A 13,193-nucleotide genomic window follows, 5' to 3' on the forward strand; every position below is an offset into this window, starting at 1 on the left:
ACTGCCTGTTTCTGTGTGTGTGTGTGTGTGTGTGTGTGTGTGTGTGTGTGTGTGTGTGTGTGTGTGTGTGTGTGTGTGTGTGTGTGTGTGTGTGTGCGTGCGTGCGTGCGTGCGTGCGTGCGTGAGTGTAGCTTGACGGAGAGGGCCCAGCTCCTGAAGAACGTGTTCAAGAAGAGCACAGTCAGTATGTACCGCTCTGACTCCATGCAGCAGAACCTGCTCCGTAAGTTACACTCCCTTGTGCTTCATCACTTCTCTCTTGCTTCCTTACTTTCTGATCATGCTTCGAGGTGGGGGCCATTATTTTATCCACACTACATTTGTTCCCTTGTCATGGGAGCAGGTCGTGCATTACAATTCCCCCTCTGACACAGACCGTATTTCCAGAGTAGCTCACCATTCATCCGACAGTAACACTCTGCTCATCCCACCTCTCTTCATAAATACTCTGTGTTAACCAGATGCAGGAAACCCACATCAGTAACTGTGTCTCCAAAAAGCCCCACGGTTCCCTGTGTCCTAACCTAAACAATATCTATTCGACAAACTGACTGCTTATATGAACTGTTAGATGAGTTATTTTCATGGTGATTTGGAGAGAAGCCTGGATATCAAATCTCAGTCCTTTTTTTTTATTCATCTGAAAAGTATTAAAAACTGTAAAGTAGCAACAGTTGGCAGTGAAGGATTTATGAGAATCTTAATGTTAGTTTGTTCTTCTTTCATCACATTTTGTCTCATCTAATAAGTATTTTGTTATTGTACTTTATTTCTCAGATAAGTTTCTATTTTATTTCCTTGTATGGCTGTTGAGGTCAAGTCAACGTTAAACACTAACGTATCTAAAACCCCATTCAGAGAAGACACGCATCATTAAGTATTTAACCATTCTGGACACGTTTTTAGCCAGGAACTGGTTCAGTGGCAGACTTAGTATTATTTAGATGTGTAAGAAAGAGACAGGTAGCTACAACATTGTTAAATATATGTAGCTCTACACTATACATAAAATCTGCATGGCTATCGTATACAAAGTTCCTGACATGAACGAGTGATATATCAGGTCAGCAGAATCTTTTTCTACCTCCTCTGTTGTCACACTGTGCGCTGAGATGGTCAAACTTAGAAAAAGTAAAAGTAGCTCTACAGTATGTTTGAAAACTCGGAGATACACACCTAAAATGCAGAATGTCTGTGCAGACTGGTGACACTGGAATAAATAAGTCTTGTTCGAATTGTCTTAAGACTTACACTTTCTACTAGTAAGTCAGAGGTTAAAACAATGAAACTAAAAAGTACAACGTTCATATCAGCAGCAAACCTCAGGTGTCACAGTGGATACTCAAAGCATGGGTTTGTTTTCTGTTTATTTTTCTCTGTTCTGTTCTGTCTTTTGTCTGATCAGTTTGTTTTTTGTTTGTCTCGTAGGTGGGGATAGGACCGTTGTTGTGTGATACATTTTTAATTTCATTATTGAACCCTCAGCCTGTTTACATCCCCGACCCCCTCCCTGTAGCTCCCTGATAGACACCTCTCTCTCCCCGCCTGTTTTTTCGTTGTCGACTTGCTGTCCGTCCTCCGAGCCTCGTGTGTCCTGAGTTGAATTCAGTAGAGCGAGATAACGATGAAATGGTAAATGATGAAATGTTGCGCTGTTATTCCCCCACAATGCACTCGTCTCAGCGGGGTCCTTTGAACTTGCCCGCTGGCCTCCAGGTACTGACCAAGTCATTTGACACCTGAAGGTGAGTCAGGGGTCAAAGGTCAGAAAGGAACCCTGTAGGAAAGTTTAGGTGGTAGATCATAGGGCTGCTTTTATTCTACGGATAAACTTTTGGCCAAGCTGTGATTGTGCTTTGTTTAACTTCTTATTGTGTTTTTTTTTTTTTTAATTTTAATTTATTTTAAAGGAACAGATTGACATATTGGGAAATATGCTTATTTGCTCTCGTGTTTCGGTTACATTAAGAGATTAGAAGATGCGCTAAAGTACAGCCCAGCCCCTGGATGCCCAGTGATGAGCACTGTGCTTTCTTAGTAGTCTGTGGTTCGTGCCTATCATGTATTAGTATTAGTGCTACATTCAAGTCACAGAGCTATAAATAATTTCTGTACGCCGCGAGATAAAAACGACTAATTTCTCTAAACACAGATGGTAGCTGGTTACAACTTGGGGAATGGGCTAAAAATCTTTTTTTAATGTGCAGCGGACTGAATTTTCTTCATCCAGATGGTTAGAGGTGTTTTTGAGCATTTTGTGTTCTTAAATGACCGTCTGGATTTTTTTCAATCATGGCGGGGTACTTATCTTCCAGAGAAACCGGTGCTTAGTTCTGTGACTCAAATGTGATGCCTAGATGCGAGGCACAAACTGGGGCTGGCTACAACGAGCAGCCAGTAAGCTTAGCATGGCATAAAGACTGGAAACAAGGGGAAACCGCTAGCCTAGGCTCCGTCCAAAGGGAACGAAACCCTGCCCACCGGCACCCCCGTTAATTGTAAAAACAACAATTTTTGTTTTTACGAGAGGTTATCTGTGTGACTTTCTCTTTGACTGTATTTAGCATACAGACACTAGAGTGCTGTCGATCATCTAGTCTAATTCTCAGTCAGAAGGCAAATAAGCGCATTATCCAAAATGTTAAACTATGACTTTAAGTCATCTGTTTTTGTTAATTGTTTATTCTGTTAACTCAGTTGTTTTATGTGTTTTTACACAATTTTCTTTATCACAGATCTGTATGACCTTAGTTCTAACTGCTTTGAACCTTTTTTCAGATGGCTACGCCTTCTCTCAAGACGAGAACGGAGTGGTGTCTCAGTCTGAGGTCATCAGAGCATACGACACCACCAAACAGAGGACCAACGAGTGGTGAGACGCCGGCCTTCTTGTTACTGGCTGGCCAATCCGGAGCCACAACAACCGTTTCGAATGGCGATATTTGAAGGTTAACGCGGAGAGGCCGAGGTGCAGCATGTGCCCCCCAGCAATTAGGGGGATTTTGGACATGAATATGAAGCAGACAGGGGAAAGTGACATAGTGTAATCTTTGAAAAAGGGAAAAAAAACAAGGAACAAAACAAACCATGTTCACTATCAGCTGTAGTTGTGTGTCCAGCAGACATGATGAGCACTGTGCTTTCTTAGCAGTCTGTGGTCTGAAGGTCTTCACTGTTCTCGCTCAGTTTGTTGGAGTGAATGTCTCCTATCTATTGGTTTAAGGAAGGACAGTTTTAGCACTGAGCCAAAAATCATTGTATTGAATTGAAATCAAACTCTTCAACACGGCTAATATAAAAGTTAAAACAGCGGGTGACGATTAGTTTTAGAGGATTTGAACTTGTGAAAGATTGCCAAAGAGCAGTCGTATATACAATCTTCCAATGAATTCGGAAAACTTTAAACCAAATGTAGTCACACTCCTGAGTGTGTATTCCAGCACTAAACGGACCACTTCAGAGCAGATTAGGAATATTTTATTTTTCTTTTTGCACTTACGGACACATCTCTTGTGTAAAGCCTTACATTTGCTCATGCCTTCATCTTGTTTCTTTTAAAATACATTTATTTTCTTTTTTAATTTCATTTTTAAAGTATGTAGATATTGTGCCTGGTTTTCTTTATTTTCAGGTTTTTCTTTTTCTTTTTAAGAAGTTGCCTCCCACAACATACAGTAGTCCCGTGTCCACCGTTTTTACTGCAGAGGCATTGCTCTTGACTAACAATTGCATTCCACACATCACTCCTGTCTCAACAATCACGACGGTGCCTACGTAGAACTTTTCCCTCTTAGAAGAAAAAGATACCCAGGAATAGTGTAACCAGCTAACTTAGACCAGTGCCCCGCACACACCAACTGAAGCAAAACTCTCCGTCTCCCCTACCACGGTATTGCGCTCGTACAGTCTGAACACTGCAGAGTGCCTTGTGGCACATGTAAAAAACGAAGATTTGTTCCTGCAGAGGTGAACAGGAGGCTGTCTGATGGTCTTATTGAAGCTTAAGGTGGTGATAGTGTTTCCCTTAATATGGAGATTTTATCCTTCTAACATAAGTGCCATTAGCTTAAGGGAGAGAGAAATATTAGCCAGGAAAACTCCACAACATTATATAAACTACTTTGTCTCTATAGTTATTTTGTGGATTTGTATTTTTATATTGGAGATGTATGAATTTTGCATTGACTGGCTTTGTAATGACTTGTCTGTAACTTTTTGTTTTTCTTCTTCTGATAAACTGACAGGATAGAATAGAGGGAATGAGGAAAGTAAGCTTTCTTAATTGTCTTGTTATTATTAATATTAATATTGTTATAGCTTGATTTATTTATGATTGACTACTTAATGTCCGTGTGATTGTTTTCTTCTCCCTATGGGAGATCAGATTGCTGACGGTGTGTGAGTGTGTGTCAGTTTATTGCCTGCATGTGCACGTGCTGTGTGTGTGTGTGTGTGTGGGTGTGTGTGTGTGTGTGTCATAACTACAAAGGATAACTTTTATGTATGCATTGCATGTCTGTGTCGTCTATATGAGACTGGGAGATCAGTTCTCCAGGTGTGTTTCTTTGTGCACGTGTGTGTGTGTGTGTGTGTGTGAGAGAGAGAGAGTTAGGTGCTTGCTCCAGTTGTCCGTCTGCACGACTCCAGGTATAGCTATGGTGTACTACTGTGTGCTGATGCATGGCCCGTATGGGAAGGTGTGCGTGTCAGTGTGTGGTATGACTGCGTGTGTGTGTGTGTGTGTTTAGGGTCAAACTCTCTGCCTCGACTGAGGGAGTTTGTGATGCTCAGCTCGCTTCGACAGGAGATGTTGCACAATGCACTCGATGTACCTTTCCAGTAGTGGATATCTGGTATTATCTGGTTTCGGTAAATGATTTCTCTTGAGTGTACATGGTTGTAACTTGTTTTCTTCATGCAGTTGTACCTCTGCTTTTTCTCAACTTCAGTGAGGGTCGACGATGATTTTTTTCTCTTATGGTCTTCAATGTTAAAACTTTATTGGTCGTCATCTTGTCAAAAATTTCCAAACTGCTGAATGTGGATGTCGTCGTCGTGGAAGGCTTGGACTGTTGCTTTCTTTTTCCAGAAAACCTAAAACACACGTTGTTGTCTGTGAAAGTTGTGGGCTGCATGGATGGATAACACAAACCTTTCTCTGAAGTATTAACTGTACTACTTTGATTCTCCCTCAAGTGTTGATCACTTTACAAAAGAGAAAAAATAAATGCACCTTTAATTTTTCTTTGCAATATTTGTTTCTTTTCTGTCATTTTGTTCAATGATTGTTCTGCATGTTGGGACTGCAAACTAAGTGTTGTCTTTTACTGCCATGAAGGACTACTGAAATAAACTTAAAATCATGGAGGAACAATGTCAACATCCTTTCTAATTATTGTGTGTATTTGCAGATTTTTAATCGCTGTGTCATCTTCTGCCTGTGTGTGGCGACAAACAGGACAGGGAACCTAAACAGGAAAAGGCAGGGAGAAACATCAGTCTGCATGCAGGACAAACAAATGCTATAATAGAGTCCTTCTTTGTTGTTGTGACAGTGTTTGGTCGACCTTCTACTTGTGTTTCTGAACCCAAACAGACAAATCTGTTCCTGTAACAGTTGTTTGTCCAGATTAATTAAAAGTGACCCAAGTAAAGTCTGACTTCAGGTTGGTGAAAAGGGCTTTTTTTGGTCTTGTTTAACATTTGGAATCATTTTTTTGGGAGAGTACAGCTTCCGGATAATGTTAAAATTTTAAGCCGAAACAATTGATTGTTTACTCAATCACAAGAAAATCTACTGCCAACTGTTTTATTTTATTTTACTATTATTAGTTAAATATCTTTGGGTTTTGGAGTGTTTGTGTACAAAACAGGACTTTCATGACAGCTCCCTGACAAGGTTTAGGAAACCATGATTGATTACTTCACTATTTTTAGACATTTTATAGATCAAACAACACATTGAGAAAAGAATCGTCAGATAAATCACTAACAAAAGGGATTTCAGTCCTGGTTGATTTAGTGACACCTGCGGATAGAGAAAGTGCAGTTTAATGCTACAGCAAACAGTCAATGAGTAGCCGCTTCGTCTGAAAAACAACAGAGGAGCAGCTGCTGTATCCGTTTACGGCGCAGCCAAACCCGGCGGTTTAATAAAAACGTCGGTCAAAAATAGTTGCAAGCGAAGAGAAGCTGGTGTACCTGCAAGATGGCTGTTTTCTTGATTTGTAGACTCATTTTTGATGAGCATCGCGGTCAGCGCTAACCCCTGTTCCAAATACAATGTGTTTCCTGTGACTGCCTCCCTGTGAAAGCCAGCCCCGCGTTTGGCTTTTAATGCGAAGCAGCAGCACTGTGAAATGCTCGGTTTGCATTAGCAGTGACTTACAGCTCTGATCCAGTGTGAAGAGAGTGAGCAGTAAACAATGAGGCTGTTCGCAATAAGATAAAATCACAAACCGTAACACCGGACCACATGCTGCTGACGAGGTTTCCTTTAAATCCCTTGTGTTTGAAAGCAATTTGAATCCAGGCAGGAATGTGGGGCCCGCCATTAACAATGAAAACTACTATATAGAGAGGTAATTACACAGTATAAATACACTGAATGGCTATGGCTGCTGACCATAAATTATATCTAAAACAGGGTTTGATTTTGTGAACATTTTAAGACCCCTGATGTGTTCATGATCTTACTACCATAGAGATTAAATATGAGGCAGATTTTGTTTTGAAAAGAATGAGAGTTTTCAGATGTGTAGGAGTGAATTTAAATTAAACCCGTGAGACAGTATAAAGTAACAGCCTCCAGTGCGAGGAATAGTAATCAGAGAAATTCCTACCTTCCTGGAAAACTTGGAAAAGAAATTGGAAACTTTTCCGAGGCCTGGCGAAGACATAAAAGATTATGACTACCCAAAATATTTGGGAAATGTCATGAAAACGTGTTCACAACTTGTATTTTCCTTTTATAAGCCAAGTGTGGAATGTGATACAGATGTCTGAACTGACGGCCGCAAGCATAAACAAGACCTGAGAAAGTTAAAACTGGAATCTGATAAATACTAATCATGGAAGTTGTGTTTTTTGATAGAACGGTGACGGGATAATAGCACCGATTTCAGGGAACCCCGAACGCGGCAGCACACATCCTCAGACTGAGCAGAATACGGGTTTCATGACAGACGCTGATTGCCAAGTCTATTTCACAGTCAGATAACCGGAAAACAGAGCAGTCTTTGTGGAGACTCCGCCATACCTGTTGGTGCAACCTAAACCTCTATTTCGGGGACAAGTTGTTTTTAACACTGTGGCCATTCCATGCTCATTGGACACTGACAATGACTGATCTCAGCGCCGCATTCCTGCCGTGAAGTCTGGCGCAAGAATGAGCGACAGGTAGGGAGCTGCTGTGCAGACCTGGCCGCTCCGGTTTCCTTTCTGTCTCAGCCGCGATGAGGCTCCTTTCTGGACGCATGCTTTTTGTTTGAAATGTTAAAAAGGTAATGCATTGACTTTTCCTTACATTCACCAGTGCACAGCAGGTACTGAGAGACGACATTTTATTTGCTGTAAATTGTACCTGTACCACATTATACAAATGTCCAACTTCCTCCAAAATAAAATGTCCTTTGTGTATTAGGTCCTCCTCTCTTTCGGAGGTCCTTGCGATTGTCAAAAAACATAATTCCCTGGTTTCCAAAATCTACTATATCGCTAAAAATGTACAATGCTCAGCAGAGTCTCAGGAGCCGTCTGCCTGTACAGTACTTCTGTTTTTTTAGGAAGGTATGTGATAAATTGGCAAGATTTCAGTCTTCATTGTAAACTTCCACCTTGAAAAATGGCATTTATAAAAAATAAAATGTAGACCACAGAATTCTGTGTACAATACGATGTAGAAGTGCATAAGATTCAGAATTGTTGCTGTCTCTAACAGGTCTGCTGAACTTCGATGTGCCCTGTGTTGCAGAGCAGGAAGCGCTTCAGGCCACGATGTTCAACCGCAGCAGCTTTGTTGTACTTCATCCCTCGTCCTGCTGTTTCTCTCTCTGTGTCCCTTCAGCCGTCCCGGGCTCTCCGACCAAACACCACCAGCTGCGCTGCAGTGTTTGTCCTCGCTGGCTCACACCCTCCATCTAGAAATCTTGTAATCCCTCTATTTCCCCCTGCCCAGAGCCCTGTCAGCTCTGTCCGAAGTCGGCAAAGCCCTTGGCCGCTGCGAAGGCGTCGGGCTGCAGGGGGAAGAAGTACTGCTGGGGCAGCAGGAACCCGGTGCTCTGGGAGGGGTGAGAGGGAATGGAGGGCTGGTGGAGCTGCAGCTGGGTGTGGGTGGAGGACAGTGGGTGCTGCATGCCTCCGGACATGGGTGCGGGTGGGGAAGTATAGGGGGGAGGTGGAGGTGGAGGCAGAGTCTGAGGGGTCTGGGTGGGGGGGGTGGCCGACGAGCAGACGGTGGCAGACACCAGGCAGCCGTGCCCCTGCCCCTGCCCCTGACCTCCCAGAGAAAACCTCCGCATGGAGCTGCCGCCCCCGGCCGAGCTGGAGCTGGTGGTGGCCGTGCTGGACTGTCGCGATGGGGCGCGGAGGCTCGGGGGAGCCGTGGTGAGGATCATGGGGATGGTCTCGCCCTGGCAGCTGCGCAGGGAGAAGCGAATGGGCTGCTGGGTCGGCTGCTTGGGCCGCAGGCAGGTGCAGCAGTAGACGGCCACCAGAGAGCCGACCACGACGAAGGCGATAAAGATGCTTCCCACCATCAGGAAGGGCACGTAGATGGGCTCTGAGGGCGGAGGAAACACAGGCAGGTTAGGATCCACAGCGAGGACACATCTTCATGTGACAGAGCCCAGAAAGGTTTTTAAAATGTGTCCACACAGTGACGTGTTTAAAGGCTGAAAAACGTTCAATTAAAGCAGTTATTTCTTTCTGTGTAACACTTCACTTCAAACTCCTACTCAGCCTTTATAAGCCCTGTATCAACATTTAATCAGGGATTTATAACACACTGTAATGTAGCTGTACACAGCTATAGGGACATTTTTAAGGTTTTATTAATACACAGTATTTGTCATTTTACAAATTCTCCTATTCATGAACTGTATTTTACTATATTGTCATTTATTATTTGTTCATACAGCAGCCTCCACTTATGACCACGGGAGGATTTATAGCTGTTGACAAATACATTACGACTTAAAATCGCTTATAACCACATTGTAGTGTGTTTTAACCATCAACTGTTTATATAGGGGGCTAAAGTAAAGTGATACCTTGTCCTATACTGCTATTTATGGTGGCTAAAATTGTTAAAAAATCCTTCAAAGTATTATTTTAAAAACCGAGCAGCGACACATTCCTGCCAAAAACGCAAACATCTCAAGTTCCACTTCACGAAGCCGTTTTCACTTCTGGGAGGAAATCAACGAATGTTTATTTATTTTGGAAGGGGAAAAAAAATTAGGAAATTGTGTGCACACAGTCCATTCAGTTACAGACCTATAGGCTTATCCGTTCGGGAAATTTAAAGAAAACTGATTAAAAAAAAAAAAACAACCTCTGGGTTAAAGTGACCTATTGTTAGAAAGAACTTCACAACCAACAGTGGGTTAATGCAACACTTTGAGCCTGTTAAATGTATAAAGAAGCCATAGAGCGTGAGCTGCTGTCTCATAGTGGTGCGACTACTCCACAGTTGGCAAATGAGTGACCTGTCCAAGTGAATGTGCTTTATATTTGGCAGCATGACAGGCCGGCGTCTGTGAGAAGGTTTTGTACTGATTTCTGCTTAAAGATTTTGTAGAGAATTCGCTTTGTTTGTCGAGCGACTGACAGGCCGCGCCGTGAAAAAACCTCGTCCAGGTTTTCTTTTTTTTTTTTATACTGATAACAATCTGCAGTGAGCTGGGGTCAAACGAAGCCCCCCCCCCCCGTGAGCTGAGATAAAAGCAGGTGCTGGAAACTGGAGACTCGGGTTGATTCATACTTAAAACACACACGTTTCAAAGGGCACTGAATGCATACTGTATAAAACAGTGGCGGTTGAAAGAAAACTTCCAGTCCTGTAACACACACCACATCCGAAAGTCGTGTTTGAAGCTGTGTTTGAAATTCCCTTCACTTCGGAAGACATTAGGGGCGGGGGGGTCTGCTGGAGGGAGACACTGTCCTGAAAGGGCCGAAGTGTCACTGAGCAAGGCACCAAAGCCCCTGGGCTGCTTACTCTTCAGTTGACCTCTGACCTCTCTGTGAAAGACAACTTTCCGAGAGTTCCGTCAGACTGAATGTGCGCGCTCCGCGGTGCACTAAGAGGACGGAGAGACGCACCTTCTCTTGCCACCTAACTGAGCCAATTCGCCCTTTCGATGGGACGTTTTGCTGACACGATGCGGTTCTGAGGGGAAATCTTAAAATGAGTCTCCGAAGCAGAGGAGGGTTTCAAAACGCTTCACTTACGCGCCGCAAACTCGGTTTCGTCCACCTCCCTGTCGTTGGTGCAGCTGCCCTGGTCCAGCCGTGCGTCCGCGGCCGCGCAGCAGTAGCGCAGCGAGCAGGAGCCGCAGCACACGGTGGCGTCCATGGTGTCGAAGTCCTCCGGGCACTGGAAGCCCTCGTGATAATTCCCGTTCGCGCCCAGCCAGCCGTGGCAGTACTCCCCCTGTGCATCCGATATCCGCAGATTCCAGGTCAGATATCCCAGCAGCAGGCAGCTCAGCAGGCGCACCATCCCGGCAGGCCGCGGGGGGTTCACGGTTCCCTGCGTCTTGTGGGCTTCAGCACCCGACCGGCGGCTGTGTCAGTCCCGGGTGGAGACTCTTCATGGAGATTAACTTACTGAAAGGGGATCTCAACGAATGGATCCAAATTAAAAAAAAAATTAAAATGAAAAGAAAATGCAAAGTTATGTCACCTTCATCCTCCAAGCACCGAAACCGCTTTCAGACCAAAAGTTGCCAAATTGCAGCGTGAGAAAATCCTTAATTGAATCCTGTCCGTTGGCGACTTTAAGTCACTTAAAAAAAAAAAAAAGAAAAAACAATACTACTACGAAACTTTCCTCTGATCCAAACTCGTCAGAACCGCCACCAGACCGGAGCCAAACGACTCGCCCCGAGCTTCTCTCGCTGGCGTCTCGCAAAAACGAGCTGAGCGGCTCCCCGCGACCGTCCGCTGGCGTCGGTGCAGGAGTTGTGCGCCCAGCTCGCCGGAGGTTTGCCGCTTTTGTGGCTCCGGGGGTTTACGCGCGCGCGCACGCAGCACCCATTAACCGGACGTGCGCGTTCACGAGGCCCGCCGAAGCCGTGAGGGTGCCCCAGTCACACGCACAAAAGTGATTTGAAGGAGTCTTTCCTAGATGAGAGACGGCGGTTTTATATTTTCAGCGTTCTGGAGACACAAATGTGAGCAATTGTAAAATAAAGATTAAAAAAAAATAAACTCCTGTTATTTTCATCCTTGATCCTATTTGAGTATCCTCCCCGAGGATGTGCCCGTCGAGCCGCAGCTTTCGACTTTTATCAGTTTTTCCTGCTACGATGGTTCAAATGGCTACAACCTACAGCCCGAACACAGACAGACGCATATTCCGACGAGCTAAGGCAGAAGACCACCGCATCCAAGTCTGACTGAAGGTTGCGCCCGTACTGTGATGTAATTATTGTTTTTACTTTCGAGACTTTAGCGCTAATATCACCGATGTAAAAAGAAAGAAAAAAAAAAACACGAAGCACGAGTGTGCAGGCGTGTCAAATTCAGAGAGAGAAAAAAAAACACACACCAGGAAAACTGCGAGTTTATAGCTTTTAAAGTGAGACGATGTGCGTCTCGGAAGAACGAAAGAACGAGAAGCTCCTGTAACAAACGAGAAGCCCGGTTCGCACAGTCTCGTCAGGTTCGATACCCTGGGGGGGGGGGGGGCACCTGGTCCGGTGCGACCAGCCCGTTGGCTGGAACGAGCCAAGTTCAGATGCCAGATATTGCCGTGTAACTGGCCCTTACTGACTCAGTCTGCGGGCATCCGCCTGTGCTCCTGTCACACCACGGTTGGCGACTCACTTTCATCACCCCCCACCCCCGTTTTTTAGTCAGTGTTTGGGGGGGGGGTCTTCCTAACACCCTCCCCGTGTAGCCGTAAACGCGGGTAAATAAAAATGTATTGCTAATTCAAGTGGAGGGAATTAGCAACACATTAGCAATGCACCGACTGACCCCTCATTCTCACTGCGCCGTTATCTCCTGGACGTAGGCTGCAGCTTTGTTTCGACGGTATTTTCACCGACTTACTCAGCCGCTATAACTTTTTATCGCTTGTCGCCTGCAGCCACGTTCAGTGTGGTCCCGAGAAAAAGACGAAGAAGAAAACGCTGACTGAGCACTTGCTCGTGTTTTGACATTGAACAGGAGCAAAAAAAAAAAAAAAACGACCGACCTGTCTGACCTGCTGAAGAGGAGGGAAAAAAAAAACAAAAAAAACACCCCAGACATTTATGTTAATCAGCAGCAGGTCTTTCCGTCCCGGCCCCGATCAAGCCCTCTCCGCTCGTTAGCTGTTGGTGTGGCGCCCCCGTGTGGCCGCTGCGAACTTTCAAGGCCCATGGGCGACCGCACAGCTGCTCCGCGGCCGCCGACAGCGGGTTTCAAACATGCGGGTAAGTTCTGGCTGAAATGACGGACAATCGGCTTTTTGACTAATTTCATGGAAATTAAAGATCATTGAACCTTTTGATCCGATGAATAAAAAAGCTTCATATTCTGGGACCGTTGAAGGAAATTAGAGACTAAAATGTCTTTTTTTTTTTTTTTTGTCCGTTTATTTTATTTTGTTTTATTCGCTCTATAATAATTTATGAAGCATTTAAAATAACACCCACAAATATTCACGACTGCGTCCTTTTTATCTCCTGGTATTTGGATGTGGATTGAAGCCTTTTCTTTCATTTGCGCTCATGTCGCTCTATTGACGCTTTGAGCTCAGTGGCAAAATGGCCTCTGCGTTTTCATTTGTAGGATTTCGCTGTGCGTTTTTCTTTTTTTCTTTTTTTTTTCTTCCCATTCAGTCAGACTGTTCAACTGCTGTAGCGCCCCGTTGTTCTCTGTGTGGATGGGGGCTACAAAGGAGGCAGGCAGCGGCGCACAAGTCCCGCCTGTATTTCCCTCCGGAGGAGTCTCGGTAACGGCGCTCCCGACTGGGGATTGGA

At 44.6% G+C, this 13,193-nt stretch overlaps 2 protein-coding genes across 5 annotated transcripts in view; one reads left to right on the plus strand and one right to left on the minus strand.

The window, feature by feature from the left end:
* The window catches only part of atp8a1 (ATPase phospholipid transporting 8A1), a 105,189-nt gene extending 101,606 nt beyond the window's left edge, over window positions 1-3,583 (plus strand). For all 4 annotated transcript variants that reach the window (XM_040119528.1, XM_040119530.1, XM_040119529.1 and 1 more), the window contains 2 exons: window positions 132-223; window positions 2,779-3,583. In XM_040119528.1, the coding sequence (XP_039975462.1) occupies window positions 132-223; window positions 2,779-2,876 (190 nt within the window). In that variant the 3' untranslated portion in view covers window positions 2,877-3,583. The remainder of the gene's footprint in view (window positions 1-131; window positions 224-2,778) is intronic.
* Window positions 3,584-7,618: 4,035 nt separating this feature from the next.
* shisa3 (shisa family member 3) lies at window positions 7,619-11,170 on the minus strand. Its single transcript, XM_040120318.1, has 2 exons — window positions 10,453-11,170; window positions 7,619-8,779 (listed from the first exon to the last, which is right to left on the minus strand). The coding sequence occupies exons 1-2, from the start codon at window positions 10,721-10,723 to the stop codon at window positions 8,184-8,186; spliced, it is 867 nt and encodes a 288-aa protein (XP_039976252.1). The 5' UTR covers window positions 10,724-11,170; the 3' UTR covers window positions 7,619-8,183.
* Window positions 11,171-13,193: the final 2,023 nt, after the last annotated feature.

The sequence above is a fragment of the Xiphias gladius genome, chromosome 23 (assembly GCF_016859285.1).
Source record: "Xiphias gladius isolate SHS-SW01 ecotype Sanya breed wild chromosome 23, ASM1685928v1, whole genome shotgun sequence".
NCBI lineage: Eukaryota > Metazoa > Chordata > Actinopteri > Istiophoriformes > Xiphiidae > Xiphias > Xiphias gladius.

What these genes read in the sequence shown, in the direction of transcription:
- shisa3 (XM_040120318.1), bottom strand. Translation starts at nt 10,723, where the DNA reads ATGGTGCGCCTGCTGAGCTGCCTGCTGCTGGGATATCTGACCTGGAAT. An exon ending in CGAAACCGAGTTTGCGGCGC is followed by an intron (nt 8,780 to 10,452) that starts GTAAGTGAAGCG and finishes CTCCGCCCTCAG; the next exon opens with AGCCCATCTACGTGCCCTTC.